This window comes from Phalacrocorax carbo, chromosome 1 (assembly GCF_963921805.1).
Source record: "Phalacrocorax carbo chromosome 1, bPhaCar2.1, whole genome shotgun sequence".
Classification (NCBI taxonomy): Eukaryota; Metazoa; Chordata; class Aves; order Suliformes; family Phalacrocoracidae; genus Phalacrocorax; species Phalacrocorax carbo.
Window position 1 is genome coordinate 199,994,353 of NC_087513.1, and position 25,916 is coordinate 200,020,268.

The 25,916-nt window shown below is 43.5% G+C and overlaps 1 protein-coding gene across 4 annotated transcripts in view; it reads left to right on the forward strand.

Moving 5' to 3' along the window:
• Window positions 1–2,936: 2,936 nt before the first annotated feature.
• EXPH5 (exophilin 5) overlaps window positions 2,937–25,916 on the forward strand; it is a 36,369-nt gene continuing 13,389 nt past the window's right edge. The window contains exons 1-4 of one of the 4 annotated variants that reach the window (XM_064441239.1): window positions 3,344–3,415; window positions 6,288–6,406; window positions 20,776–20,933; window positions 23,330–23,474. In XM_064441239.1, coding sequence (XP_064297309.1) covers window positions 20,885–20,933; window positions 23,330–23,474 — 194 coding nt within the window. In that variant the 5' untranslated portion in view covers window positions 3,344–3,415; window positions 6,288–6,406; window positions 20,776–20,884. The other 3 variants (XM_064441238.1, XM_064441242.1, XM_064441241.1) reach the window with 3 other exon arrangements.

The following is a 25,916-nucleotide window of genomic DNA, read 5'->3' on the forward strand; positions in this document are numbered from 1 at the left end:
ACTATTTTTGTCCTAGGTTAGTGTTAGAAATATTTATTTCAAACACAATAAGCAGATTTAATACATTTTAAATGAAAGACGCTCCATATTTATTCTTTGCCAGCCATGAAGCCTTTTTCACTTAATGCAGGGAGTTAATTAAACTAGCCTTCACTAATCGGGGTGACAATTTACACAGTAATTACTTCAACAGGAATAGACAAGACCTCACAGTTCTTCCAAGCCTCAAGGCTGATACGAGCCTCAAGGCCAATTGCTACAAGATTCAACCAACCCTCCTGCACACTCCCCTCAATTCCCTAGCTACAGATCAACTTTTAGAAACAGCCCTTCTGGCTTTCTAGAGTTCTACACTTTTAAATCCTCCACTGAGAGTAAGTGGAGTTAACACCACCCATTAATACAACAGTATTTGTGAAATGCAGTTTTTGAAGAATTTGCCCTATAATTAAGGTATGTGTGTCAGCATCCTCTTTAGTGGCATTGGCAATTAACATTACTAATAGACGTCTCATGTCTGCAGCCTGTCATATGCCATTTTGGTCCTCTGTTTCAGGTTGCCGAACAGAAGAAGTGTTACTTACTTACAATAAAACACTTCTGCATCTTCCTGGAACCATGGAAAATAATTCAGAGCGTGTATCCTGTCTTAGGTTTATGCAACAGAAATTAAAGCACATAAGGTGCCAGGGACTCTAAATACCAGAATACAGGCAGTGTTTCCTTGCCATCATGATCCATATATGAAAAAACCATAAACTTTAAAGTGAGGTGGAGTAATGAAGAGCCATATGGAAAAGTGGCTGTTTTTCACAAAATAAATTCCTGGTAGAAGACTCCACAGACAACAGATCCAACACACATTTTGTAATGCTGATATGACATACCAAAGATGCTGTGTAAAATGAAGGTCATCTTAGCATACAAGATGGCTATGCCCAAATCTCCAAATATTCTGGATGAAAGCCAATGAAATAACCACCATGATTTCTGGCAGCATCTCTCTAAATCCACTAGTGTATGTACTTGTCACTCTTCTAAATAATTCCATCACTTTGTACAGAATGAAAAACACATTTCTTTGTTATTACCTGAAAGACTATACATTGCTCATATATTAAATGAACATCTTGTCCCTGGTCCCGTCAGCACTGAAAATATGCTAACACACATTTTGGTGATGAAAGAAACTCCAATTAATGAGATTGCTAGAAATGAAGAAAAAGGATGACAGAAACTTAGAAATATGATTCCACTCTTGACTTACATGCAGAATAAATACTATTATAGATAGTCACCAAATTGATGGGGGAATGTCACCCTTTCTTTGTAAGGCCTCAAATTCATGAGAACATGCACATCCTTCCTGTGTATTCTGTATGTATGTATTTATTTTTTTTCATAGAATCATAGAATGGTTTGGGTTGGACAGGACCTTTAACAGTCATCTAGTTCAACTCCCTCTGCAATGAGCAGGGACATCCCCAACTAGACCAGGTTGATCAGAGCCCCATCCAACCTGACCTTAGATGTTTGCATAAGAAGTTAAAACACCACAACTTCACTAATAAGATAAAACATTGTTTTTAAGGCAGAAGTGGACACTGATGAGGCATTGTGGTGCTTTTTAAGGCAAAAGTGGGCATTGATGAGGTTCATTGCAATGGATGTACAGAAAAAAAAAAAAAAAAAAAGTTGTTACATTCCCCCTCAGCTCTGGGAGCAGGTCCAGTGTGAGGCAGAAGAACCATGAGCAAATGCTTCCATATCCTGCAGGTGCCAGGCAGAAAGGGAGAACGATGTCTAATCCACTGCCTGGAAGACTCCTGGGGTCAGCTTCTGCTGGTAAAAGTCACTCCACTATGCTAAATGCAACAGAATGGAGAAGACAAGACTTTTAACCTTAGAGAGAAGTTCTGTAAACTCCTAATGCACCAGTGATGGCTGTGGCTCTTGCACTTCTAGAAACAATTTGCGTGGACTTTACCCAGAAGCATCTACTATACCCTAGTAAAAAATCACTTTGTCTTTTCACCGTGGGAGACACCTCCTCTCGACATCCTCTAAACATCATAATTCTTCACAGCTTTAATTACATTTTCATCAGTTGTCTCATAGCCTTGTGTTTGTTGTTTGGTCACCAGGAATCAGGTAAGTTCCTCTTCGGGCCAGACTAGTGATGCCAGAAGCTGCACCAAAAAGAGGAGCCTTCTGCAACCTGTTGTTCCTGCTGTGGTCTAAGGTCCTTGTCCCCACGTGCACCACACCACTTCTTAGTGGGGAAGCATTCTTCTGCAGCCCCAAGTCAGCCTGCTGTGGTGTGGGAAGGTGGCTGCGCACAGCTCAGCCCCGCTCCCGCTGCACACTGCTGTGCTGACGTTTCCACCGACTTGCTTTTCCGTAACAAAACTTGTGTTTAATTTTCTTTCACCATACAGCTGCGCTCACATCTGCAGTGCAGTCCTGAATAAAGTCCTTCTTTGATGGAAAATTTTCAAAGGACATTTTACTAACTGTTCAACCAGCACAGTGTAGTAGTTCGGTGCATACTTTGGAGAGACACACCTGTTTGTGCCGCCCCCACCAGCACCGGTACAGAGCTGAGTTGCATTAGAGCCGTTAGAATGAAATCGGGATGAAATTTCATCTGAGAGGTGGTTATAACGCCCAGGACAAGGACTTTTGTTCTCGACGGTTTCTTCGGGAAAACCTTAAAGGAGAATAATGATGAAACACTGCCCCGTTCTTCCCCCGTGGGAAAGTTGTCGCTTTGCACCCACCCCGCCAGGCTACAGACATGTCTTCCCGCGGCGGCGGGGCGCTGCGGGCCCGGCGGGGCCGCGCTCCCCTCCGCTGCCGCGGGCAGCCCATGGCGGGGAGCCCCCGGCCGGCGGCCCCGCCTCACGGCCCGAGGCAGAGGCGGGGTGAGGCTGCCCGGCGGCAACCGCGCCGTGAGGGCCGCCGGCCGACCCGCGGACGGCCCCGCACCGCCGCCCGGCAGCGCCCCGCCGAGCGCCCAGCGCAAACACCTGACTCAGGCGCTGGCGGGGCGCAGGCACGGGGCGGGCGGCAGCTCCGGCCCCAGCCCCGGCCCCGGCGGCGGGGCAGCCTCCCCTCCCCGCCACGCCCCGCCGGGCCGCGGCTCCGGTTCCCGCCGCCCAGAGGGAAGCGCGTCCCGCGGGTGCCGGCGTGCGCGGCCCGTCCCGGCGCTCGGCCATGCCGGTGTCCCTCCAAGCTCCGAGGGGGTCAGCGCTGCCCGTCCCCCTGCGCCCGCCCGCCCGCCGATAAGCAAAGCCATGACCGCAGCGCCTCCGGGGCCAGATCTCAGTTTTTTAAACGAGGAGGAAGCCAGGGCGATTTTTCACGTGCTGCAGAGGGACTCGGAGCTCCGGCGGGCAGAGAAGGACAGAGTCAGGTAGCAGGCTTAATCCCCTCGCTGCCCACCGCGGAGGCGGCAGGCGCGGAGCCGGGCGGCGGGGCTGGCGGCGGGGGAGCGGAGGGCGCAGGGCCCCGGCCCGGGCGGCGGCTGAGCCCGGCTGAGTCGAGCGGGGAGAGGGGCGGCGGTGCCGGCGGCTCCGCGGGGAAGGGTCTGCGGGGCCGGCGGGCTGCGCGGGGGAGCGCCGGTGCCAGTCGCTGCGGGGCCGAGCCGTCCGCCTCCCGGGTACCTACTGCGCCGGGGTGTTTGGGACACGCGTGTGGTCGGAGAGACGGCTGTGAGCCGCGGCTGCTGCTCCCGTGGCTCCGCTCCTTCCCCGAGGAGGAGGAGGAGGCGGAGGCGGCCACCTCTGCCTTCCGCCGTCCCGCTGGCAGGGGGTGAAGGCTAAACACGGGTACCCGGGGACACGGCGGCGGGGAAGTTTGGCGGGGAAATGTGGCGGCTCGGCGTCTCTTGGGCACATCCCGGAGCCGATCCTGCCAGTGTTTGGAAACCAGGCCGGGCACTGGCCTGACTAAAGGGTTGTTCACAAGACCCTTTCCAGTGACTTAACTGAATTCCTTCCGCGTTCAGGTACGCAAGTCACAACATCTTACATGAGCCATACGAAGAAATAGAGCAGCTTCAACCTTGTTTCTAGCTCATACCTTCCCCTGTGGGCAATTGCCAAAGCTGTTTTTGTCGAGAGTGAAAGCAAAGGTCAAGGAGTTAGTAAAAATTTTGCTGGAAAGTGATCTGTTTATTATTAAGGTTATCATTTCTTCCTCCAGATGAGCCTTCAGGTACCTTGTGGGCAGTTTGCAAGTGGAAAGCTGCGTCCTCTGAGATTCACAAGTGGGCACATTACTTTTACATGAAAGCATTACTTGTGAAAATGTAGAAGGAATGTTAATGAGTAACATTTCTGGCAAGTGGTTTTTTGTACTGTGTATTTTTCATTTCAGCCAAGTGGATCATGGGCATGGTTAAACATTATGTGTCAACACTGATTGCATCCAAAGCTTTTCTTAGTTTTCTGCAGCATGCGATCTCAGGCTGAGTTAAGTTTGGCAGTTTCTTTGTTTTCTTTGATTAATTTCTGTTCTATGTGTCCTATTATGACCCAAAAAAAAAAAAAAAAGAATGTTTTGCAGGATATGGAGAATTATATGGCCAGAGAGTTGTAAGTATAAAACTCTGGATAAGACTTTAAACCTGGAGCAAATTCAGTGAGGCTTCCCATGCTGTAGAGAGGCTTGTGAAGCAATAGCCTGCTCCTGAACTTAAGGCTTTCACCTGCCCCCAAATTCGTATTTGTTTCTCCATCTGTGTACTTACGACTTTATCAAGAGAAACTGCTCTCTTTATGCAAAAGCTGTCAAAATAAACATGGTGTAAGAGGGCGTTTCTGGTGGTGCTTTACTGAGATGGAGTCTAGTTTAAATCTCAGTTGAAGAGGCATTCAGGAACTGAGCAAAAGGTAGGTGAAGTGTTTATGATCATGGTGCCATACTGAAATCTAGGTTAAACCATGAATCTGTCACAGGCTTTGTATGTCTCCTCGGGCAAGTCTCTTGGGCCTAACAAAAGTACTTTCCTTGTCACTCCACTTGTCTACCTGGTCTTATTTAGGCTGGAAGCTCCTCAGGCCAGGGGACTTGCATCAGGAGCAGACGGGTTCCAGTCTGTGTGGTGTTGCCCTGTGCTACTATAATCTAAGTAATAACAGTGATCACCCTGGAGGGTCAAATCCTGCAGTTCATATACGACCAGAGTGAGCTTCAGAGGCTCTAAACAAAATTACATTTGCTCCTCTTGGTCACACATGCCTGCCCCCTTGGCTCCATGTCATTCTTATTACAATTATTTTGATAATTAACTTTGTACAATTTTTTTTTCATTTCAAAGGTTTTAAAATAATGCCTGAGCGCTGTGGCAGCCCATTCCTGGGATGCTTTCGAAGTATGATTTTGAAGCTATTTTCCCGTCAATCAAATGAGCCATGTGGGAGGTGCTGTGGAATGGAAGGGGCAGTTTCATCAATACTACTTTTTTGAATGACATCACTGAAGTGAGTTGTCCCCTGACTTGCTCTGGAGTGTGGTTTTGGAAGAAGCTGGTTGGAGCTCGGCAGGGCCAGGGAACAAGTCAGTAATAACCAGTGGGCTCACTGATCAAGTTTGTTGAGTGACCATCTTTATTTACAATATGGCATGTCCCTGTATAGATAGACCTGGACTGGATTGACAGAGGGAATGAGTGTTTGCTGGCAGACCACAAGTCAGGTTCTAATGACTGCGCTGATCTTGAGCATGCTGTTTGATGTCCTCAAGCAAGCACATAGCTCTCTGCAAATCTCTTAAAAGAGCAATGGAAAATTGAAATCCATTCCCAGATACAACTCTGGGATCAAAAAAGCAGGAATGGGCTTTTCTCTTTTTACAAGCTGCATTTGTTATACAAGCAAATGTTAACACCAGTTAATTTTGAAAGACCAAATCAGAAATAAGATCTAAAGATGAATCCTGACATTCTGCATGGCTTATCTTGTCCAACAAATTACAATCATGGTTCAGGGGAGTTGTTCTTCACATAAACACAAATGTATTGCAGTGCAGCATGAAATACTGACCAGTTTCTCCTCACACGCATTGAGCTCTCAGCTAAGTAACCATGATGTCTCCAGGCAAATATATTTTTTTTCTTTTTTTAGTGCTTACCTACACTGGAAGCTTGATAGAACCACTGGATGTTTCTTCACCCAGACAGCCAATACCTTTGTGAAATTAAATGCGTATTGGGGCCATTCTTTGGGGAAAGGCTAGTTGCTTTATACAGTCCCTCTCCACCTCCCTTTCTCTTCTTTTTGTAGCCTTTGTGTGGAGCGGGACCATGTGGCCTTTGTGGACACTTGTGCACATTTGTGTAGCTGTGGGCCCCACTTTGTGCTGGCCTTCCCTGTTTCTCCTGATGCCCCAGCACACCCTCCAGGTACCATCAGCCTTTCCTTGGCTCCCGTGGCAGGCTTCAGACCTCTGTGCCTGGCTTGGAAGACTTCTCAAGTTTTGCTTTTCCTCTTATGCAGGAATGAACTGTGTGACCTGTTGGACCTTTATTTGTTCTTGTTACTGACAGGGAGGTGAGCTCCTGATGTACCCTGTGCCCTGCTGATTCCTAGGACTGCATTTTTTTGCCTGTTTTCTCCTTTCCAGTGCCCTCTCGTGGCTCCTCTCAGCGGTACCTTTGACTAGCAACAGCAAACCAACTGTACCTGTCTCCTCCTTACACCAAACAGGTTAACAGAAGCCGCAACAGTCAGTTTTGGTATAACTCACATGACTGTTCACTGCCATATACACTGAAAATAATATGGAAACTTAATAATTAGTGATCATGTATTTAACAGTATAAAGGAGAAAAATACGCGTTAGTTTTGGACTTGGGTAACACCCAGCTTCAATATTCTTCGTTGTTCATCAAATCCAGTCTCGTTCATTATACCAACTTGGAGAAAACCTCATTTATCCTAAGTGTTATTATGGGAGAAAAAATGGAGTATACAGTATACATGCATTGTTCTGTACTACTTATTGCAATATTAAGACAGAAGTCCAATTCAGTCACAAAATACTATTTTAGTAAGCCTGGTTAACGAAACTGATGATTTTGCAGATGCTTGTGGAAGAAGGTTCCTTCTCCCAGATATTTCAATATCACAGTTAGGTGCTCGGGCAGAGTCAGGGAGGAATCCAGCATGTTCAGAGGACACTATCATGTTCAGATGGCTCCCTAACAATTCAGTTTCCATAAGGACTCAGTGAATGCTTGCTGTAGGCACAGGTATTAATACCAGAGGTCAGCTTTCCACACGTAATGAAATAGGCCTGGAAATAATGACATAAAAACATTCCAGGTCTTAGTCGACTTCTGGTTTCAAGGCTTCAGGGTGCACCCGGCTCATCTTCTCAAGCTTTGTTCTGCAGCTGCTGGGGACAGAAATTAAAAAAGAATTGGCAGCTGATATTTGCATGCAGAGCCCCAGGTCCCAAAGGCTTAACAAACCTGTAGGTGCTTCTCTTTTCTGTCCTTTCTCCAAGAGGTCGATGGGCAGGGTGGCAAGTGAGGCTGGCTGCTTCCAGTCTCCTCAAGACAGCACTTCAATGCCTGGCAGGTAGCAGAGGGACTGGCACTCCCTGTAGGAAGGCTCAGCAGCAACAGCGCAAGAAGCTATGGGATACAGAGGTGGAGCTGCGGCCTTTTATCTCTGAGGCAGCTCCTCCCTCTGCAGAGCGTGGAGAGGCAGACAGTGCCCGAGCTGGTGTCTTTCCAGTCAGCTTTGGGGCTCTGGTGCCTCTGACTGTCTGAGCACTGGGTGCAGAAGTGCACCTCCACCGCTGAAACAGGACCAGGGCCCAGAGAAGGCAGCTGAGACGACAGGAGCCAGGAGACATGGAGCCAACTACTTAAAAGAGGCGGCAGGTAGGGGGTTGTGGCATGGGAGCAGGTGGCTGGTACATATGTGTGTTGTCCAAAAAATGAACAGTTGGGAGACAAAGCAGAAGAGCTATGGATAAGTAGAGAATGTATTTAAAGGGGCAGAAGAGCTCTGAATTGTTTAATTAACTTTTATTTAGGACATTTGTGTGCTTTATATAATGCCACTATTATGGCTACATACAACAGCCTTGTGCTGTTTTAGCTTATTAATCCTTGAGAAAAAGGGAAGTACTGTTATCTTCACTTTCAAACGAGACACTGAAAATAACTGAGAGACTGAACCACTGAACAGGGAAATGAACCTGCCTTCCTGAATAGCAGGTTACCTGATAGATCACATTTCGAGAAGTAACTATACCTGTATTGTGTGAGGAATATTTTATTTTTCAGTGGGAAGAATGGAAAAAAATACTACCAGCTCCAGAACATACCTTGGCCATCAGCCACTCTTTATGAGTAGGAACTGAAAAATAAAGAGGAAAGGTAAATGGAGCTTTTGGGAGAGAAGAGTGCTCATTCCCTTTGCTTTATTTATTTATTGTTTTGCTTATTTTCAGGTTGGTTTATGCTTTTTTTCTTTTTAATTTAGTAGATTCATTCTCACAGATCTATGACAATGAGAATAGATGGCAGAAAAGCAGAGGTTAGTTTTAATTTTATTCTCAAATTTAAAGATGGAAAGCAAAAGAAGTTAGTTGGGAGGTACACTTTACACATTTGTTGCAGAGGTGCAGCCTCAGTGCCCTCTTGGTGCTTCAATTACTTTGTCTTGCTTATCATTTGAGGGGTCTGACATTGCAGCCTTTATTTTGGCTTATTTGCAGAAGTAGTCCTGTTGACCCTCTCGCAGCTTCTCAAAGACTAATTTCTTGAGTATTAGAGATCCAGATTATGGGCCCAGCTCCTTATTATCTGAAATAATTTTTAGAATCAATCCCCAAACACCCATAAGCTGCATGGGTAAGAAGATCGGGATATCAGGAGAGCACCACTTCAGTATATTGTTGTTCCAGTGGAGCTCCCTCCCTGAACAAAGCATTAGTAAAGAAATCCTTTCATAAGAAGTACCCCACCTGGGATGTTTCAGGGCACAAGTGCTCTGTTGTGTCGTGTTTGTGGAGGAGATACTATTAGTATTTACTACTGATACTGCACCACTGGCATGTTTAATGGTTTGTCAACACCTATGAAAACAGGTCCTTGAAGCCCTGAAGCGCTACTATGCTAAAGAAGTGTAAAAAGAAGCAAAAACGGCAGGGAAGACTGTGATTTAAAAACCTTTACTCGGTTTGGTAAACAATTACTGTCAAAAATAATCCCACTTTGGGACTCCCCTTGTTCGAGTGGGAGTACTGTAATCAAAGGTGATTAGTTAAGTTGCATATAAAATTTTTTCCTCATCCCTGTTTTTTAATAATGCTGTCTTGTGGTGGGGCCTGGAGTCAAGGACTGGAGCTCCACGTGAGCTGAGGAGGAGCATGTGGTAACAGCTGGGGGCAGGTGGGTGTAGCGCATGCCGTTTTCTGTTTAAGCTTTAGCCCTGTGCATCTGGACTAACTAAACCGCAGTCTATGGGGTAACTCCAGTTTTAAATCCACAGACAAGGGTCCAGACCAACGTTGCTGCCAGGTCTTTGGTATGTCTTTTCCTAGTAAACTTATTTCAGTGTTAATGAAAGATCAATCCTTTCCTCCAAAGCTTTGCGCTTCTTTGTATTTAATAGCAGGTTGTTTTCTACAGCATGGGGGGAGGCAGAAGGAGACCCAGGAGCATCTTTGCAGTGTGTTATGTTTGGAAGAGCCTGTCTGGTAGCGCACTGATTGTAATTCTTCTTCACATTACTAGGGCTGGCAGGGCAGGGTCTCACTGCCAGGGCCCATCCCACCGCCCCAGCGAGATGGCCAGGGGCAGCCCCAGCCCCATCACCGTGGTGGCAGGGCAGGGCTGGGCCAAGGGCAGGCCGTGGGGCTGAGTCAGGGTCAGGATCAGGCCTGGTGAGGGTAACCAGGTCTGCCACAGCCTGGTGATCATGGGGTGGGGCCATGGCGATGGTGCAAGGCCAAGGTCAAGCCATGAAGTGCATCAGGGTCAGGCCTAGCGATGGTGACCAGGGTCAGCCATGGCCCCACATTGGCCGGGCAGGCCAGAGGCGGGGTGGCTAGGCTGAGGCCATGGTGGGATGTCAGCCCTGCTGAAGGCCTGGGTGAGCACAGCCATGCATAGACACAGCAGGGGTGCAACTGGAGCTGTAGCCGGGGCAAGGCCCAGTAAAACAGCCTCTGTTTCAAAGCAGCTCCCAGGGGAAGGAGGGATGTCCCTCACTGAGGCCTCTGGCCATCTTCATGACAGCTTTCTCCAAGGCAACCAGCTCTGCTTGTTCCAAGCCGGCCCTGGGCCTGGGCGGCCAGTCCCGCAGGAGTGGGAAGGACATGCTCAGGGCATTTTCACCCATGCTCATTCAAACACAGGCCTTGCGCCAGGGTTCAAACTAAAGTTTGCATTTTCAAGTGACAAAATACTGTAAAAACGAAAATCATTATGATTATTATTATCTAGCCCACTTTCTGATGTCACTAGGGCTGCCAAAAAGAAGATATTTGATGAAACTGATGAGATTTAAGCGAAGGCTTACATGGGTAGACATTTTCTAAGCCCAAGCTTAATGGTGGAAGGAGAATTAATGGGGCTTTATCTGTGTGGATAGATTGACAAGGCTTCAAGAATAAGTAGGTCAGGCACAGCAGTGCAAGATAGCATTAACTACTGAGTAGTCAGTCAATATGGGGAGATACTCTGGAATACCTACTGGAGAATAGTCCATCTTTTTCTATGGAGTCGTGACCTGGTTAAGGACTCATGCACGATGCAGGAAGTCTGTGCGCTTCCCAGGTTTGACCTTTCCAATAGTAATGTTTGTGTGTTCTCAACACCTGCTGTCTCCTCCACAATTCAAATGCAGAAGTTAAAGTGATAATTGACATTAGTGGGAATTGGAACTGACCGTCAGGTGGAAGAAGACAGCTTCCTGCACTAAGCAAGCAAATTGTCATGGAGGTAATGGAGAAGAGGACTGTCTGAAATGCTGAAAACATCAGTGAAGTATGGTCACTCTCACTTTAGCGCAGCTTTCTTATATATATATCTATTAAAAGTTCTTCGTAATGCCAGTGTCATGTGCAGTAGAGTCCCTGGGCCTGTCATTGCTGTAAGGAAAGGAATGAGTATCAGCCAGCTATAAGCAGGCTTGGAAGGACCTCAGAAATGTTTTCAGGTGTTGACAGCTTCTGCACACTGTCTGTGTCCCAAAACCTTCAAATCCTTGCTCTTATTTCAGAAATATTAAAGTGGTTATGCCAGGAAGTCCAAAGTGTTGCACAGGAACATGTCTGATCCATGTTCAGAGTGGCTGAATAACTCCCCTGTTACTGACACAGCTGTGCTCTGGTGGTGTTTTCAGGTTACATGTGTCTTGTAATCCTGTCAAAGACTGCAGCACATGCTTTCCGTGGTGAAGCCTGAGGTGCTGGAGTCTTTCTGGGTTTGGTCCCTGAGGTATTTCAGATTCTTGGGTCTGTGTAGATATACAGCACTTGTACCTCCTGTAGGCATAGCTCTTGGAGAGGCCTGGCTAATGGCTGAGAGCAAAGCTTGTTGGGCTGTATGTCAAGACCTTAGCTGATGTTCACTGATTTATATCAGATACTGTTTTGGCAGCATTTGAAAAATGTTGAATGTGTCTGTCTCCTTTAAAATTTATGTTTTGTCAGTGGTTGTATTGGGTTTGCATGACAAGGTTTTGGTAGTGGGGGGATGCAGGTGTAGTTTATGTGGAGCAGATATCCACCTGCAGCCCATGGAGGACTCCATGCTGGAGCAGGTGGATGCCCGAAGGAGGCTGTGACCCCGTGGGAAGCCTGCGCTGGAGCAGGTTTGCTGGCAGGACTTGTGACCCCATGGGGGACTTACACTGCAGCAGCTTGTTTCTAGGATGGCACCCTGTGGAAGGGACTCACTTTGGAGACGTTGTGGAGGACTGTCTCCCATGGGAGGGATCCCACGCTTGGGCTGGGGAAGAGTGTTGAGGAGTCCTCCCCCTGAGGAGGAAGGAGCAGCAGAGACAACGTGCGATGAACTGACCACAACCCCCATTCCCCGTCCCCCTGTGCTGCTGGAGGGAAGGAGGTAGAGAAAATCGGGAGTGAAGTTAAGCCTGGGAAGAAGGGAGGGGTAGGGGAAAGGTGTTTTAAGATTTAGTTTTTATTTCTCATTACCCTACTCATGATTTGATTGGCAATAACTTAAATTAATTTTTCCCCAAGTCGAGTCTGTTTTGTGATGTGATGGTAATTGCTGAGTGATGTCCCTGTCCTTATCTTGATCCACGAGCCTTTCATTACATTTTCTCCCCCTGTCCAGCTGAGGAGGGGGAGTGATAGAGTGGCTTTGGTAGGCATGTGGCATCCAGCCAGAGTCAACCTACCATAGTGGTTTACGTATACTGAATTTAATCATCCTTCATCTTTTTGCTCTCTGAATCTAGTTTTCAAATCAAGTGGAGTTTGGCCCAGTGAAGTTTTTAGCTTTGGGCACAGACACCCCATTTTCTTCTGTGTTCCATAACTTTAACACATGACTGTATAGACTAAGGACTGACCTCAGTTTGGCCTTTACTGTACTGGTTTTAAATTTAAAAATTGCTTCCTTGTCTGGACCTGACAGTCTGAAAAGTTTCACAACTTACAGATTTCATGGAGAAATGCATTGAAGTAAGTAGGGAAAAATGAAGAATTTTCCTGAGGATTTGAGCATCTAAATGTTCACATGAAGCGTATTTCTAATCCTTCTTTGCAGCTAGATTAGATATTAACTCTGTTAAATGTAACAAGCTGTATTTAAATGCCTGCATTTTAAACTACCAGAAACTATATTTGTCTTATCAGTCTTGCCTCAAAAATAAATAGGTATCCTACTAACTGGGACCAAACACATCAAAACCACAAAAAATAAAGCTAAGAGTAAATGATGAAAAGTGAAGTCTGTTTGCACTTTATTGCATATAAATTACACACAGTTTAATTTGTGTTGGAATAATCAAGGAGCTGCAATACTGCTTGCCATATCTGTGGATTTCTAGATACAGGGGCCTGAGTTCAGAGAGCTGCAGTTAAGCAAAGGTGCAGCAGTGTTACTGGGGGCCTCTGCAGTCTGTTTCTTCCTGCATTATAGACTTGGGTGTTCTTATATATTTACAAGTATATAAGTATATGTATAAAATTATATACATATAAATATTGTATTTTAAAGTATTATTATACTACAATATTTCTATTTCCAGTGGAACAGTTGTTATAAATTATAAGATTCTAAGCTGCTATAGCAGAGGATCTGTGTAAGTATGTATTATAAACATGTATATGAGCATTATATTTGCAGATGAAAAACATCCACTGCATCAACCTTTAGAGTTTACAATCATTCTTAAGACTGCTTTCCGTAACTTAAAGCAATGTAAGCCAGGCTTTTGTAGTATTATAGTAACACATAAACTGTGCAGGTACAGTCAGACCTTCTGCCTTACTTCTGTTGACCAGAATCTTGCTTCAGCTCTGTATAAGACTCTGCACAATTCTCTGAGATTGCAAAGGTATATTTTGAGACCCCTGGGCTTCAAGCTTAGCTGTCTACAAATGTCTAAGCTTGTCTGGAGCATCGCAGGTTTAGGGCTCTGATGCCCATGGGCTATCATACACAAACGTGCTTGCAGAGGTGGGACCTTGGTCTTTTGAAACCAATTCCCGTCATTGAGGGTTCTCCTGGCCTGTGTCTGTTGTCTTGTTTTTTCCTCTTATATTGTTACTTAGGAAAGGTTTTGCCTAAAGAAAGTCATACAATAACATGAGGAATACTATTTGCATTGTATGTCTTTGCAAGGCAGTTAAATTTGTAATACATGGCTGAGCTGTAAATTACTTGCATAGATCTCTGTCTCTTTGCATGCTATCAATATGTATAAAAGGTCTCCCAATCAACTAGCAGCTCAACCCTAGAAGAGTAAACATGTCTGCTGTTAATCATTAGCTTCAGATGTACTGGGAGACCTGAGAAGACCCATCATGTGGCACACACAGTACACATCTATATTTCCGTGTAAGATTTCCGGGACACAAGTTTGGGAGCCCAAAACTTACTGCTGTCATGCAGTGCTTTTGGATTGAGACTACATCTAACCCTGCAAACAAATCAGAATCTTTGCATGGAGAATTATATCCATTGCACCTATTAACATGTATTAATGCTAATGGGAATTCCTATTAATGAGGTCATCTCATTAGAGATATTAATTACTACCATTGAGAAGCTATGTGACACACTTTAAAAATGATAGGTAGCCTTCCTTTCCATTGCATCATGGATTTGTTTTGTTATTACCATATAATATTGGTAGGTAGCTTGTGAGCATTGACAGCATAATAAAGTAACATCCTTTTTTTTGACCCGTCATTTGCAGCCTGTACAGAGAGATTGTAAATCATCTGTAAAACATTCTCAGAGTGGACCTTTCCCCTGTTTCACACTCACTGTAGAGGAAATGGTAGAGTCAGCCTGAGCTGGAGAGTCACTGACAGTTGTGACATTACTAGTAGTATTTTACCTCGTTCACTCTTGTTGACCAGCCGCCGAAAGGATTAAGAGCTTTCATATTCTAAGTAGGTATAAACTGAATTAAAAGATACGTACTTACAGCCTTTTCTGTTTGTTCCAGCAGGGCTGAAATGTTTTCACTGTAAACCCAGGGTAGCTGCTAAAGAAATAGTTTTATATTAAAAGTAATGTTTTGAGGCATTGTTACAGCTTGAGATAGGTGATTAATCACTCTCAGCTCCTGTGATCTCAGTTTGCAATGCTCTGTGCTTTAAAAACTTGATGTTATGAAGACAGTCATTGAACTCCAGATTTCTGACCTTTAACTGAGAACTTCTGATTCCTGAGCTGCCGGAGCACAGAGGAGTTATGTGGTCAGCATGAGAATGAAACTCATCCTTGCCCTTACAATATTTCCTAGTTTTCTGTTTCGAAGGAAAGCGTCAGTCCGTGCTCTTGCCCAGGTGAACAGACAAAAGCTTCAAGGAGAAATGGAGTGTTGGACTCAGTGACAGAAAACAGCAGCTAGAGTAAGTTGTCTGCAGTATATTAATTTCATATAGTTTAATATGAGAAGTTAATGCTTTGGGGAAAACAGGTAACTTTTAGCCACTGTACAGAGGGGGCTTAAGTTTAAAAAGTCGCAAAAGACATTGTGAGTTATAGACTGGAAAGAAGTATTCAATGCACAGTGGGAGTCCAATGAGAATGTTTCGTGTATACTGAGAGTCTCGCTGTCTTTGTGGATCGAGTATAATGAATCTACACATTGCCATCTCAAAGCAGGGCATCAGCTTTAATTAAAAAGAATAAATCTGCCAAAGAGGGGTAGCGTAATAATGTCAGATTTTGTGATTTTTATACTTTTTAATTAAAAAGAAGAGAGGTGGAAATGGAAGGGTTGTCCCCATGAGCAGACAAGTTGGAATTTCAGTAAGGGCAGAAAAGGTGTTCTGCCTTTAACTCGCATATTCCCTGCCTGTATCCCTGGCACACAGGACAGGACTAATGTGTGAATCTGATGTCTATATTGTCAGAAGAGTGTTCTGGGGACAAAGTGACATTTATTGTCTGCAGCTAACTGCTTAAGTAGCCCTGCTTGTTGCATGAAAGGGTGCTACAGGCTACAGGGTGGGTATCAAAATCATGTGCAGGAGTGGTATCCTTGTGTTTAAAGTACTTCTGCCTATTAAATGTACAGCCTGGGAGGAGAAACTAGAGAATAATAATTCCTTTCTCACTTTCTCCCCATTTCCATCTCCTGGTTTTGCACATTTCCAGAATCTAAATATTTAGGGATAAGTGTGAGCTGGCAACTTGATGCGCCTGTCAAAGTGGGATTGAAAACATATCCCATAGTGTTCAATGCTGCATTCTGAAATGTTTCCCCTGTCCTTCAGGTGAACCTTTCTTGGCAATGAACCTTCCTTTCCATCCAGGGGTGTCACCACTAGGTGACTCTCCAGCACCTGACCTGATGCCTCTTCAGGACAGTGAAAGTTCCTCCATTACATTTATGGGTATTTGGGTCATGGTCAGGAAGAAACACTGAACCAACATACTCTTTGGTCTTGCTGTTGTGGCACATCCTTTTTGCCAATACACATCTTTAGTTTTATTGGTCACTTAGACAAATACATCTTCTGAAGGCAACTTAGTGGATTAATGGGTGTTTTAAAATCAACACATGGTAACAAAAATGACAGCAGCAGTAATACTAATGAAAAGGATGAAGACTTAGATAAAAAACTAGTCTTTTGGGGGAAGAGAAAATTAAATCTGAGTGGTTGGTTAGCAACCACCTAGCAGGTTAGATTCAAGCATTATTGCCAACACATTTTGTTCATCCAAGTAGAGGAAGCCTTGATTTTTCAGAGAATTGCTGCAGAAATGCTTAATTTTACAAATACAAAAGCCAAACAGAAGTGCATTATCAGTTAGATCCTTTTACATTGTCTTGTAGTGTGTAGCAGCAAAACATGGGAGTTAGTTTTCCTCTCTGATTCACCTACTCCTGCATAATGTTTTACATGTAATAATGAAGCTGACTTGGTTTATTGACATTAGCCAAAGAGAAAACAGTAAGAAAGAAAAATAAACAAAAGATTGCTTTAATGTGAGTAAATGTGTATCGACTACTCAGAATAAAGCCTGCCTCAGAAAATAGACCTATTGCATGACCGACGTCCTAGGAAAGAGCATCTTGGCTCTGCATATTGTTATTTTTCTTCCTGGTAGGATTAACCTGCCACAGCAGCTTCTCTGGCACCTTGGAAAGCAGAATGTTGTTATTGCTGTTACGTGTTTAGATGAAATGGCAGATAATGATTTTTTCAAATTACTTCAGCTGTGGCAGTCTTTGCTATTGTCAGTAATCCCCCCTTTTTTTTTTTCAAATAAGATGACAACTTGAAAGTATGTCTTTAAATTATTTTTATTAAATTAAAAGGAAATAGAAATACAAAGATATTCTTGCATATGCATTTTAGAGCTACCTGTGGCTGTGCTAACAGGCATAGTTTTGTAGAAGATTAACTGGCCATAGAAATGACAGAGGTGCACAGTTCACCAGTGCACCATAATGTATAAAGCAGTGGGAAGGTGCTAAGTTGAAGCAAAAAAATTAGGAAAGAACTGGTTCTTCAGGCACTAATTTTTCAACATCTCTAGCCTTTTCTCATGGACAAAGTAAGGAATATAAACAAAGTGAAGGCATAAGCTTGTTTTAGGTAACTGTTTTTGCAAATTAGCTGCCCTGCTGTAGTTTTTATCTAATGCTTTTGGCGCTGTTTTTATATTAAATCCTTTCAGCCTTCTCTTCTCAGATACTGAGAGCTTTGATCCTATGAGCAATACTGGTCTGCTTATCCTTCATCCGGTGCAATTCCTCGTCCTTGGTGGTTGCTGTGTATCTGTTCTCTCATGAGGTATATGGTAAGAGTCCTTTAGGGCCAAATCCTGCTTCTGCTGAAATCAGTAAGAATCATAATTTCTGCTTTGGCCAAAGTGGGATTGAACCCTCTGTCCCCTGCAAACAGGAGAGATGTCCCCAGACGTCCTATTTGGCAACCCAGGTTCTACTGCCTTACACATTTGTCTTCTGCTTTATATTCAGGATGAAGATGGTAGAGAAAATACCTTTCCTCTTACAGTAGTAATTAAGGCTCCTTATTATCCTAACAGGAAGTGTCAGGGGAGGCTACAGCTCTTTTCACAATATTTATGATAACCCACATAAAAAACATTTAGGTTAACTTCTCCCTGGAGACGTCTGTATATGAAATACTGGGCCATGCTTATGCCAACAAGCAAGAGATGTTTTTAAAAACAGTGCGGAGGAATTGCTTCCGTGTGATTCATTAGTTTAGATGCTGTGTATGATAATAGATGGGAAAAGGTAACAAGGGGTAGCCTGTGAGGTCATTTGGGATTGCTGCCCGCTCCGGATTGCGGAGCAGTCTCCTGTCGATTATCCTGGGAATGGAGTTGCCTTTAATCCTGCAATAGCGTACAGGTACTTTTCCCAATCACAATGACATTGTCACCTCTCAGGAGGAAGTGGCTCCCAGTGTCCAAAGTGGCAGTAGAGAAATGAGGAGGAAGGCTGGACGGAGCAGACAGGGAAGCAGAATTAGTGCTTCTGGTTTAGAGGGCATTAGGTGTTTTGACACTCCTACTGAGCAGTGTCTCAATATATAATTTGCAATCCAAGTAACCATAGCGCTGCCTCAAAGGCAAGTTCACTGCAATACTGACTGCAGATACCATCTTCTGCTGTAATTGTTTCTTGAGACAAGCTTTCCTTTACACAACTGCCATTCATTGATGTCATGAGGGGGCATGCAGACTTGGCAGAGTGGGTACATAGGGAAATGATGTGGTTTGGCTAGGAGTCATCACAAATGAGAAATATTTAACAGTCATGTGATATTGCAACTACGTATTATGTATAGTATTAATGTTATGCAGTACTCACATAATATATAAAGGGTTCAATATATGGGCCTGCACGTGCGTATAAATGTAAGTATGCACAAGCAATTTAAAGGGTTTATTTCGTGAGTTGGGGATGACAGCACAATTCAAAAGCAGCACATTCACACCTAATGACTGCAGATAAGCCAACCATGTACCAGTGAAGACTTTACAGTGTTTAATTATTAACGTCAGCATTTGTGCAAGATTTTTAATACATTTTTCGGTGAAAGGTGCGTTCATGTAATGTCCGGTACAGTCAGCGTTAGGGTAAGTGTGGTTTTTCGTCTTTTTTATTCTCTCTGGAATGCATAAATATAAAGCAAGTAGATATTTATGTATCAGTAATGTCAGCTTGCCTGTAGTGGGTGAGAAGGTGGAAGAGCTTCCCTGGGTCGAGGCGGGCGGCGCTGGGCTGTGGGTCGGGCCGCCGCCGCCAGGGGGTGCCCGGGTCTCGGCCCCGCCGCCTCCCGCGGGAAGGGGAGGGGGAAAAGGGAAAGGGGAGGGGGAAGGAAGGGCAAAGGGAAAGGGAAGAAGCCGCCACGCTCACCCGCAGCCCCCTGCCTGCCTGCCTCACGCTGAGGAGAAAAACGAACCCCTCCTGCTTGGGTTTTAAGAGACCCCAGGGATGGGTTACAAGAGATGGTCTTAACTTTTGGGACCTCAGCAAAATTGCTGTGGGCTTGTTTTCTGGGCAATCGCTGTGACTGCAGCCACTCCCAAAATACCTCACGCCTGGCTGTGGCTGCTTTTACGCCTCCTGGTATCTTGGATCCCCTTTGCTAAGGCCACAGGAGTGAGGTCATGAAGTTGGCGCTCGGGAGCACTTTGTTCATCGCCTCCTCCTGTTTCACATTACTGCTAGGCTGTTTTCCATGCTGCAGATGGCGTTTACGGTGTTTAGTCACTACCATGGTGCGGTGATATCTGTGATGATTAACGTTTTTGCATTTGTAATAAGGTTATTTCAAATGGCTGGTACTTGTGCATGTGCCTCTGTAATCTTCTTCAAGGGAAATATTCACTCATTTACCAAAAATGTCTGTCTTCTGCCCTCCCGTTCATCAGATGCCACCAGATGAAGAGTAGGTGCTAGTATGGGCAATATACCCTGTATCAATTCCAGTTGGAAATACGTCCATTTCCAGATATTTAAGTTTGTTTTGTGAACTAATGTTGTCTCAGAAATATGAGGTTTTATTTCAATTGATAACTGAAATAATTTATGTTTTGTGAGAGCATCTGTATTCCTAGTCATGGGTTTTGCCACTGATTAAGGTGGAAGATTTACATGAAAGCCTTGCTAAAACATTGTTATTACCTCTCCAAGCTCTGCACGAAGTCTTGTTCTGTTGCCATTAGAATCAGTTGGGGCGTAGATTTGCTGGGTTTGCATCTGTACTTTAGGCACTTGTGTAATGTAATTTGAAAACAAGTAACTTTGCCTGTCCATTGCCCTGTGCTGACTCCTTTGCAACTGTACCTTGTTCTTTTATGTCCAGATAAACAATTAATTCCTGTGGCCTCTTGGTCTAAAACCTGAACTTGCTACTAAACAGCTTCTTCAATTGCAGCCACATTTGTAGCTTGTTCAGGCTTTGCCTCTGCGTGGCAGAATGTTCATATTCATTATTTGTTGCTTCCATACATATTAAGCATGGGCAGAATCACTATGCAGCAAGGAAAGAGAAAATGTGATAAACTTGTTGAACGTGTTGCATGAATACCTATTAGCTGAACTCACAATATATTATTCTCCTTTACATAGAAAATGTGTGGTGGGCACCTCGCTGTCATGGCCTCAGCGAGCTTCCTCTTGAAAATCAGAATAATCTTATTGCTTCTGCTTAAATGAGTGAATAAATATTTCAAGACTTCTTTGTTAGAGTATTATCTATTCTGATTTGATTATTGGCTGAACTTAATCTTAATTTCAATTAGTTTTATAATGCTTATGAATTATTACCTCATTTTTGCAAGGAAGAAGGATGCACTTCTTCAAGGCAGAGAATAATGCAAGCGTATGAGTTGTCCACTTAACCTCGTTAAGCTGGAGAATTCTGCTGTCACTAAAACTTTTATGTGATTACTGTGAATGTATCATGTCCCACTGTATCTTTAAAAAGTCATTGTATGTAGAAATATTATGTAAATACTTCAATGAACAACAGGGAGAGTTCCTAATGATTTGGCTGTAATATCCAAAATGGCTTAAAAATAAATTGCGGGTTTTTTTTCCTTTCAAGCAAACTTCTGAAGAGAAAGACATCTGAAACAGGGCTGCAGGGAGTGACTGGAGAATGGTTTGAAGAAATACAAAGAAAAAAATTTCAGAATTACACTGATGTCAATAGAATGCTGAAACCACCATTAGAGCATCAGCTGAGGAAGAGCAAAAACACCAGTGAGTTGCATTTTTCTATTTCCTTATCTATATGATAATGGTCACCAAAACCAGTGTCTTAAAGCGTTTCAGAGTGTAATAGCTAAGGAGTTTCTGAAATTGCATTGAGTTTCTTCTCATGTCAAAGTTTTCCAAAGATATATTTTCAAAATGACTATGTTTCTTTAAGATTCCGTTAAAAGCACAGCTGGGAGTCACAACAGAAAATCCCTGATATTCTTATCCCATAGTTAAAATCACAAAATAGCCCAGGTTGGACTGACACTGGAAGATCATCTGGTCCAGCCTTTCATGGGAAAGGGAGCCTGAATGAGATTATTTAGCACCCTGTCCAGTGACATCTTGAAAATCTCAAATGAAGGCGACTCCACCATGTCCCCGAGGAGGTTGTGCCAGTGGTTGATTGTCCTCACTGTAAAAAATTTCTTCCTTAACCAAGATGAAGTTGCTGTAATTCTAGTAAATAGAGTGATAGTTTCCCAATCAAAGCAGTAATGCTCACTTTGTACAAAAACTGTTTCAGGTTCACCTAGTTTTCTTAAAGAATCCAGAGGCACCTGACATTTGGAATAAGTAGGTAACTTGGGTTTGAGTGAAAGAGGTTTGACTGTACCAGTGAAAAACTTTTCCTGGTAGCACTGGGCTAAAGGCATGCCAGTGCTGGTTATCAGGGGGGGTGATAAGGGTTGGAAAGTTGGGCTGACCAGGAAGCAACTTCTGCAGATCTCATTTCATAGGTTTTGTTGCCCATCCAAAATGAACATGCACAAGGAACACGGTGTCTCTATAGCAAGCACCGCATTCTGTTCTGTCTTTTTCATCTTCAGTCCAGATAGTTTTAATGCATAACATACACTTTTATTCCATTCACATTTCTGCATGTTTTTCATTGAGCTCTTCCTGTTTGTGCTTCATAGCAACTGGAATCAGAGTCAAAAGAAAAGTGAAACCCTAAAAACTGTCCTGCAACTACAGACCTACACAGAACAGATGTCTGTCTTTCCTGACTACTTTTCCCCAACAACCCCTCTAGTCCACAGCTATCTCTTTCAGAGGTGGTCTAATTGATGTGTTAGCTAATTAATCTGTGTAATTGTTCTCTGGTATTTAACTTTGAAAGCTGCTCTTTCTATTTCAGATCTGAAGAAGGGGCTGTGTGCCTCAGAGGCTTGTATGATATTTCCAACTGTATGAGTTAGTTTAATAAAAGGTATTACTTCTACCCACAAGCCTTGCTCTGTCTACATCCCTAGACCATCCTGGCTACAGCAGAGTGCTGTCAGGACTTTCCTGATGTCACTTTCATTGTCAAGTCAAACAATGCCACCAAGAGGTTAGAGTAAAAGGAGTAAAGGATGCAGCATTTTGTAATACCCAGAGATTGTCACTGAAGTGAAAGCCATGTATTACACACAGGATTTAAACCGCATGACATGAAGTATTCACTTCATTTTGGACTAGGTCCAAATCACAGCCGCTTGCTGTTGTTATCAGTGACACTGTCCTCTCATTTCTGGTTATGCTTTCTCCTACAGTCATTGGATAAGCCATTTTCAGGCTGTTGTATTGTTTCAGGCATGTGATGTTTTAAACTGGAAGAAAAAAAGATGCAGTGCCTTATTCCTAGGTGAAGTCTTGTTTCCTTATCTTCTCCAGTTTCCTGTGGCATGTTTTAATAGCAGACCCAGCAGTTTCTTCCCCTAATCTGTGAGCAATATTCATCCTCTCCTTCACCCCAAATGCCAGCTGCTTTTACAGGCAGACTGGGTTTATGTTCCATTTGAAGAAATCAGATCATAACCTTCCCAAAGAAATCATTCATGACATCTTGCATTTAAAATATAGTTCTGATATGCAATTTGTAGCAGAAAGAAATGTGTTCCAGTGTCCATGGGAATCCCATCATAAAGAACTGTATGATACAGAAGACACCTTAGTCTGAATTACTGTTATGCAGTTACATTACAGTCTATTAAACCACTGTATATTCAGGGTTGTCATATTTCTTACAAAGGTGAAAATAAAGTGACTAATGATTGTGGGTGCCTCAATTTTCAAATGTCTAATTTGCCTATATTTTAAAGTGGTTCTGGTTTTCAAATGGTTGAGTGCTGATTACTTTCTGAAAGTCAGCCTCATTTATCTCATGCGCATCACCCAAACCCAATAATATGTTTTGAAACTTCAGACCTGTTTACCTTTCTCTTAGTCTTCTAATTAGTCATTGCAAACCAGCATGTCACGTAGTCTGTCCAAAAATGTCAGTAAAACTGGATTTTCCTGGCAAGAAAAGGTAAGCAAAAGAAAATTGTTTATGAAGACACAACTTTTAATGTATATTTTAATACCGTATTTAGTAAGAACTTGAAATAAATAAATTTTTATTCTATTTTTAGATCATAAAGAATTAAAAATGCCATCCCGCACAACTACTCAAGCACAAAAGAACACTTCAGCTTCCTTTCTGGGGTTCAGATCACCTTTTGCTTGGCTTTTCTCCTTTAGAAAATCAAGGAAAAACCAGACTCAGAAGCAACCACGGTGAGCTGTAATGAGAACATACATTATTTCCAGCTTTAAAAAAGTCTATGAATTGTTCTGTGTTTTGCTTAGAAAACTTTGTTAAAATTATTTTACTAGTCTCTTGCCTGTCACCTCACTGGGAAGACTGGGATTTTACTTGGTCATGTAATGAGATATTATCTGTTTTGTGTCAGAATGAGGACTAAGTGGCAAGTAGTAGGTAAAGTCTCTTGGCTAAATCTATTTTGCTCACGTTTTGCATAAAGGCTTTAAGTGTATGAAAGCCCCTAGACTTAACAGTGGCTGCATCCTATTTAATCCCCTCTCAAGAGGACAAGGTATAAGGTGCATGGGGATCTGGTGCCCTATGGCTGTGATATAACAGGCAAGTGTAGCTTTCCCAGGCCGTGGCAGAGAGTACTGGCCCCAGGCAGCTCTGCTGCATCAGTTCCCACCATTTCTAGCCCAGAGGCAGCTTAGAGGCAGGCCTGCAGCTTTAGCTCTAGTCAGGCAAACATCGTGGCTCTCCAATGCTTTTGTCTTCTGTGCTTCAGCAGGGCTTTGGTTTCTGCTGGATCTGAACCAACAATGGTCTCATACACAGTGCTGGAGCTGCTGTTTGAAGAGCACCCTTCTCCCTTGCCATCCACAGGGTTAGAGTTGCTGTTCAGAGGGAATGGGGGGCAGGGGCTACACTGGGGCTAGTTAGGCTGACTCTTTTCTCCTAACTTTTGTCCTGTATGGTCCTGTATGACAGCAACACCTGAATGAAATATTGTTATTTTTGTGTACATCTTAGGGTAATGCTTGGACTGGCAATCGTAGGTAAAGGTGCATTGTGCAGTGCTGTGAAATCTTAAGTATGAAGCTGCAAGATCTGTGGCACAGAGCTGATTTTCACTCTGATTGTGAGTCTCAGGCTGGTATTCTGGTCTATGCCTGGGGCTTCTAGGTGGCATGATGCTAAGACGAGGAACAGCTGTAATAAACAATGACAGGGAATGCAATACTCTAAAGAAACGATGATTAGTCTGATACGTAGGTTTTGTAGCACAGCAGCTTGCCATTGTGGAGTGTTTGTATCAAAGCAGAAGATTTGAGGAGGGGTTTGAATAGAGGCATGAGGTTAGCTTTGTGCATGTTTACTGGTAACAATTGTCCTACATAGCAACACGGCATAGAAAAAAAATTCACACAGTTCTAACTCTGCTCTGTACATGTCATCCACTCCCTCCTCTTTCCTGTGACATAACAGCCCTTATGCTGGGACACACCAACAGCGGACCACAGCCCCCCCTGCAGAATAGAGAGGCACTTGTGTAAAAGAGAATCAGACTTAAAGGGCGCTTCATCCTGGTGCACAATAAGACAGCCAATGCACAAGCAAAAGTCTAGGCTTTGCTGCAGAATCTAAGCATTGAAATGATTTCTTAATTTAAGAAGGAGAAAAAATAAACCGTGCCTACTCATTGCATCAGCTTTTATAATATGTGTTTATCTGGCTTTTCCACAGAAAATCTATCATATCTCAGGCTCAGATGCCTTTGATTTCTCACCGAGCACAGCTTGAAAAATAAACAAGTCAATCCTGACGTGTAACTGAGCTGATTGCTACATTTTCTAGTCACGCCTCTCTGCCCAAAACTTCCCCCACCCTCTTCTAGGTGTTGCCGTGGCATGTGGTTTGTTTTATGCATAGGCAAAGCAGTAAAATAATCTGCCTCTCACCAGGTAGAGTTATTCTGGAGAGCTAGTGAAATACAATAGGAGGCAGCACTGTAAATCCTGTAAGTAAGCCTAACTGGCAGAAGCTTTTAAATAGCTAAATGTTAATGGCTGTTTAGAGGGTCCTTTCTGAACGGGAGAGACGGTTTCATCAGTTGTGGTGGTGTTTTGCTGTGAGAATAAATTATGGATGCTGCAAAACAGAATATGCTTATGTGGAGATACAGAAGATGCTAATAAAAGGTTTGTAACTGTAGTCTGAAGCTAGTGAAATGTTCGATCACTTTTGGTTCAAAGGTGTTTGGTGTTCTTGAATTCATCCTTACTCTTTTCTAATATGTAAGTGTGATTCATACTGGAAGAGAAATGCTGTTTAATTGTGTTTTCATTGATTTCATTTTCATTGATTTATGTATTTCTTGCTTAGCTGCCTTCTTATGTAGTGCTGATAAGAACAGTATAGAATGAAACAGATTACGGTCTGACATTAGACAACTTGGAGATGGCCTGGGGAAGTCAGGTGCCTCGGTGAAAATACTAATTCACAGCAGATTTTAATTCTTGGATTTATATTATTGTTACCAGTAGTGATAGTAGTAAGTAGAGTCATCTTTTACATTTAATCTTACATTGGGTTGTCATAAAGAAGATACATATGTATATAAGTGAAAAAGTATAAAATATAACTTCTTGTTTTCCGTAGCGAATAGTATTTTTGTGATGGCAAATATTTCT